This window comes from Panthera pardus, unplaced genomic scaffold, assembly GCF_024362965.1.
Source record: "Panthera pardus isolate Hobbes unplaced genomic scaffold, ASM2436296v1 HiC_scaffold_20, whole genome shotgun sequence".
Classification (NCBI taxonomy): Eukaryota; Metazoa; Chordata; class Mammalia; order Carnivora; family Felidae; genus Panthera; species Panthera pardus.
Genome location: NW_026526766.1, coordinates 87,803,210 through 87,809,209, shown reverse-complemented (window position 1 = coordinate 87,809,209; position 6,000 = coordinate 87,803,210). Strand labels below are relative to the sequence as shown.

Genomic DNA, 6,000 nt, shown 5'->3' with positions numbered 1-6,000 from the left:
CCGTGGTGTGGCAGTGGCCAAGACGAGGCGCTTCCGGCCGAGAAGGGGCACAAGGGAACGTTCCATCCCGATTACGGTGGAGGCCAGAGAAGTGTATACACACCTGTCAAAATCCCTCCAACCATACGCTTGAAGGGTGAATTTTACTCTAAGTCACGCCTCAACGTAGAACATTTGTGGTTAACTAAGGGCACGACTTCTACAAAAACACTTTGAGTCTAAACTCTTGGATTTCTGGGATCCTGCCGTGGGATAACTTGTGCGGGGAAGGGCGAACCGGAGGCCGTCGCGGTGAGGGATCTGCCCCCAGGCTGCGCGGTCCCCTCCCCTCCAGTGGCAGCAGCCGCAGGGCCCGATTTGGAAGGCGCTCACGGGCCCCGTGGAGGCAGGGGCGTCCCGGAAACTACAAGGGATTTCTAGCCTGTTCCGAAACCGAGCCCCTGGGGTTGCAGTCACACGTCTGCGTCTCACCACAGCCGCGGGGTCTGCTGAGGTGCATGGAACTTCTCTTGGTAGGAGTCACTGTTGGCGGTGCGAGCAGGTGGGAGGCAGTTAACTAATTTAATGAACAAGAATCCCAAAAAATGATGATGAGAGGGAGGGGGAGGAAGAGAGACAGCAGCCAGGAGTCAGCGACTCCCTCCAGGATTACAAACGTACCTTTCCGTCAGAGAATCTTTATTGTACTATGTTTGCATCACAGCAAGAGAATCCATCCCAGACGTCACCCTGATTGGAAGCCCCACCCGTTACGTGTTTACATAAATACTTTTCCGTGATCAGCAGTGTTAAAAAAAAAAAAAAAATACTGCAAACTCCTGCATCCCAATCTAACCTGAAAAGCAAATGATATTTACAGACATTTTGTCCCCCAAATGAAACTTACTTCTGGACTGGATGTGTCTGACTTCTTTGGGGGTCACGTGACCAGGCAAATCCAAATGACGGTGGGCAAAAGCTGCTTAGGGCGTCAAGAACCGCCCCCACGTGGACGAGATTTGGGGATCCTTTTGTGTTAAGTGTCTTAAATGCTAAGAAGGTTGACTCTCTGCCCCGCCCCCCCGCCCGTCTGACTTGGCTGTCCACCGCAAAACCTCAAGGCTTGCCTCGAAATCCGCTTACTGTTTTGGAAGTGAGTTAGCTTTTCTGTCTCGCTTTGACCCTTGCTGACTTTGTCCAGCACTCCTCCTTCCCAGGTGGCCTGCCTGCAGACTTCCTGCCCCCAGAATTCCAACAGTCCCTGGTGCAGCCCGACCAGATCCCTGCTCCCAGAACGCCTGGTCCCTCTCTGCCAGCCTGCTTCCCTCACACGGTGCCTCAGGGGATGTACATGTCCCATACCCTAGCAGAGAACCACCGAGAAGCATTTTGCAAGCACAAACCCTACAGCGGGGCACAGCTGCAACGCCAGGCTATAAGAGAAGGGCCCTGTGGACCCTGGAGTGGTCAGTACGCCAATCAGGAACCACACTCCAGGCGTGCCAAGTATTAGCATCAACTCAGGCGGGTCTCTTTTAAAGACCTCCAGCCCAAGACACCCTGGAGAAACCTGGAGTAAAGAGCGATCTTTTGGAACATACGGTATGGTCCAGATGAATACCTTCCCAACAGACCAAGAAGGAGCAAGTCAAAGCCTAACGTCTTTCGTGCGGAAGCTACTCGTTTACGGAATCCTGAACAGGAGGAACGGGCAGGAGGCCAGGGGCGCCGTGCACTCAGCACACTCTCAGTCTGTGAGAAGGCCGGGGCGGGTCAGGGGGAAGCAAAGCGGGGAGCATGGAGTGTGGGAATGGGCCGAGGAGGGGGCTGGGGTCTGCCTCCCGTGAAATTCGGCGCCTTGTCAGCATGAGCCATAACTGGTTCCGCTGTTCCACAGGCGCTACGGAGCAGGACCAACCACGTCATCGGACCGCCGAACGTGCTAAGGACCTTCCTCGGAGAAGATGCCACAGGATGTGGGAGACGGCCAGAACGCCACTCGCAGTTCAAACAGGCATCTTTCACACTCTTCTTGGTCCGTAAGGACTGGCTCCTGGTAACAGACTCTTCAGCATTAAAGAAGCATACATTTGAGCGCAGGGGTCCAAAGCATAAAACACAGCATAGTACCCACGCTCTGGACAAAATTCTCCTTAGCTCAGGAAGTACATCCTTCACACAGCTACCGGGAGCAAATGCTGCAATGCACCAAAGCCTTCGGCCCGTATTCGCAGACGGAGCCTCTGTGGAATTGATAGCTGTGGGCTGAGGGGGGAGGAAGAGAGGTGTGGGGAGGAGGGGGAGGGGGAGGCGGAGGGGGAGGGGGAGGCGGAGGGGGAGGCGGAGGCGGAGGGGGAGGGGGAGGAAGGAGGGCAGCTGTGGAACAGGACAGAGCAGATATCCCGATGAGATCGTAAGGCAGGCGCAGAAATCTCGCCTCGACAGGCGCCCGGAGCAGACTTACGACGAGACCGCGCTGCTGGGGCTGGCTGGCTGGCTGTGTCCGGGCGAAAGCAAACCAAACCTGGATAGTTTACTCCAAAGTGGTTTCTTGGAAGAAAACGGAACGGACTCAGGCTATGACCTGAGAAACCATTTTTTACACTAGAGGAAGCACCTCCTAAGGGGAGAATGGGCCTCCGATTCACTCGAGTTGCATTCGGCAGGTTCAAGTGCGCTGCTACTGAAATTTTAAAGCAGCAAGGAACCGACAAGGAGGCTGGTGGAGTCCCCGGCCACCGTTAAGAGCCAGGACTAAGAGATCGATGACTGTTCTTATCATCGAAGTAGTAGCTTTCTAGCAAAACGCACACATCTCATTGGAGGAAAACAGACCCCCTTCCTTCCTGAACTTTCGCGGCCGGCCGCACTTCCCGTCCACAGCAGAGCTCTCAAAGGAAGCACGGGTAGCACGCGTGGGCAGAAACGGGCAGCGGGAGCACACAACAAAGCTATAAATACTGCCGATCACTCCACGACGTGCACCCAGTCCCTCCGGCCCGATCCCTGGAATACCGAAGGGCTTAACCGCTGCAGCCCCGCGTCCCGGGGAGCCCGCGTAGCCGAGAATCCCGGGCTGCTGGAGGGGCCGGCGCACCTGCCTGGCTTGGAACCCATCGGTCGGTGCCCTTCCCTCGGGGGCAGAGCTGAACGCCGGCCACAGCTACTACGTGACGGACAAAGACAGGATATTTTTACAGAACAGGATGGAGAGCACAAATGACTTGTAAAAATGCGGGAGAACCAGTTTTCCCGATCTTGGGCGGGGGTTCTGATTCTTCTTGATCCCTGGCCTCGCTTCACACCTGCCAGTTACAACATGGGCTGCGGGCAGACGACCCACTTGTCAGCCTTTGTTCCTAAATCACTGCCTTATCTCGCCTGCACCTTCCGGTTCCGGAGGGGTCAGGTGGTCACGTGCGGCCACTCAGCTGCGGTGTGCACGAGCCGAGAGGCACACGTGTCGCACAGAGAAGCCCAACGCGCTGGCTCACGCCCCGCCGTGGTGGCTGAGGCTCGGGCTCTGCCAGAGGGAGGCGGGCGCCACGGCCGGCTCCGGGACGGCCGTCAGGTCGGCGGTGCCCACGGCCGCTCTCCTCCTCCCTCGCTCCCTCACTGCTTCGCTTCCACGGGGACCCTTCCAGGGGGAAGCTTTCATTGCACTTTTGGGTCCTGCCAAGAAGTCTACGACGGCCTGCTCCAGAACATCTGCTCGCAGGACAAACAGCGGACGCGTCCCTCAGAGGGAAGCGCCTACGGGGGTTTGGGCCACAGCACAAGACACATTTCAGAAGCACTGGAACCGTGTTTATGCCACGAAAGCAAAGTCTTAATGTTCCCGTCCTCCCTGCAACTTGCTTCTTCTGTCCTGTAGCCCCAACCTGACTACAGAGACAGAAAGAAAAGGAGGCAGGGAGGGAGGGAGGAAGGAAGGAAGCAAAAGAGAAAAGGTCCCTTAAGTAAATACTTCGGGCAGATTTCTTCACTCCTGAAGGTGGGGAGACACATGGCCCCTTCCCTATAATCTGTGGCAGGGTCAGCAGCGGCAGCGGCCCGGGAAGGAGCCTCCTTGCACCACAGGCCTGGCCACGACAGAACTTCGAGCAGGAAGAGCCTCACAGACCACAGAGGGGACTAAAGTGAGCACGTGAAAACTCTCCTGCCCCTTCATCCGGGAGAGAAAGCGGCCCAGGAGATGGAAAACAACTGCTTTCTGAGGACTCTGCTCAGGTGCCCAAGCCTGGGGTCCTGAGTGCCACCCCCAAGTCCTGCGGCTTCTGACGGACTCCCCCAAGCCAGGGGTGAGAAAACCACCCCGGCAGACGGCCGCTGTCCACCCCCGAGAGGCCCAGGCAGGCAAGGGGTCCCGGTACCCCGGAAGCATTCCCGACGAGGCCGCGTTTCAGCCTCCTGCCCCAGGCCCGTGCGACCAAAACCACGTTGGGAAATCATTGCCAAGCCCTCCTTCCCTGCGTCACAGCGGACGTTCCGAGCCTGTCCCGTTATCCAAATGACTTCGCTACCAGCTGCACCATCGGTCCCCCCGGGAAGCGGCTACCTGTGTCCATCTCTAGGCTCTGGGAGTTGGGAGGGGCCCTCTGTGGGGTCTGAGGAAGAACTCGCCATCGCCATCGCCATCGCCAGTCCCTGAGGGTAAAGCTCTGCTCAACCACACCTGCTCTCTTCGCATGCACGCTCCGGGGATACAGGCACGAGTCTGTTCCGTTCCTGTTAGAAAGCCTACCCGGTTTACAGCAAAAGCTTTTTAACGATGACGACTTAGTTGTACTTAAGTACTTGCTTAAACACTACGTTTTCTGCCCCCAGCTGCTCCTTAAGGAAGATTCCTCCCCATTTCTCCCCGGGTTCTGATGACACGAGACAGACGCGAACACAAGCACAGAGGGAAGCGAGGTGGCCCTGCTCTGGGCGGTCAGAGGAGCCAGCTGTTTGAGGAAACCCCACTGGATGATGCTTCTTGAGCTGAAAAATACATTTCTGCCCACCCGTCAGACAACACTAAACACCCTTCAATCAAGAAAAGCACTTCCCACCACGGTCCCAGAGCCGTGACTCTAACAGTGACACTCAGCCCTCAGACGACAGAGCCCCTTTGGGAAGACGACCACCGGGCCTCTAGAGCTGCTGGTTCCTGGTCACTTTCAGAATCTGGGATCAAGGTCTGGGGCGACACTCAGGGCCAGGAATCCTGGGGCAGGCTCCATATAACTAAATTGGGCTTGGGCTTTGCTTTCTAAAATAACCTAACTTCATTCCTTTTTGTCCCCCAAAGCTGCGACGATACGTTCTCTTTCCCTTCTCTGTCCCTGTATCCTCAGCCCGTGCTCAGCTCCTGCGACCCTGCTCCCGAGCCGTGACCAGCTCCGGCCTCGCACCGCCGCCCCCCTGCCCCCTCCCCCAAGGTCTCTGCAGTGACACACCTGGGGCGTGACTACCTATTTCCGGAGAGTTCCCGGTGAAAAAAAGAAAGAAATATAAATTAAAAACAGAGTCTTCCTTTTATCCTCCTCCTGGCTACACTGCCCCCCCCAACCATTCCCACCTGAAGGAGATTTCTAGCTGCCTATAACCAGCCACAGGTCCAGTTTCCATAGAAGAGAGTAAAAAATTAGGTTTCCGTGGCGCTTTGTTCCCGGCCACGTGCTCTGTGGTGTCACCGTCGGGAGGTGCCGACCGCCCCGGGTCACCACTAGGACTATTAATAAATTAAAGGTTCTCTTCGACAGTCCCCGCCGCCAGGCTGCTCCATCACGCGGTGCCTTCCCAGTCGCCTGGGGTCTCCACCGAGCCATTGGTCACCTTCTTGACTTTCTTCATATTCTCCATCACCCCTGACGTCGTCACTCTGAATGAGGAGAACAAAAAAAATTGGGAAAATCTCAGTCTTGGAGCAAAAGGCCATCGTCACCACAGCACAGCCGGGTGGTTTACGTGTGTCGGCTCTAGAAACAGACCGGCCTGGGTTTGGGTCCTGACCCCGCTCCGGGCTGGCTGTGTGAC

The 6,000-nt window shown here is 56.7% G+C and overlaps 1 protein-coding gene across 2 annotated transcripts in view; it reads right to left on the bottom strand.

Moving 5' to 3' along the window:
- Window positions 1-661: 661 nt before the first annotated feature.
- Window positions 662-6,000, bottom strand: part of GPR107 (G protein-coupled receptor 107) — a 69,069-nt gene continuing 63,730 nt past the window's right edge. For both annotated transcript variants that reach the window (XM_053908427.1, XM_019420801.2), the window contains one exon: window positions 662-5,845. In XM_053908427.1, coding sequence (XP_053764402.1) covers window positions 5,749-5,845 — 97 coding nt within the window. In that variant the 3' untranslated portion in view covers window positions 662-5,748. The remainder of the gene's footprint in view (window positions 5,846-6,000) is intronic.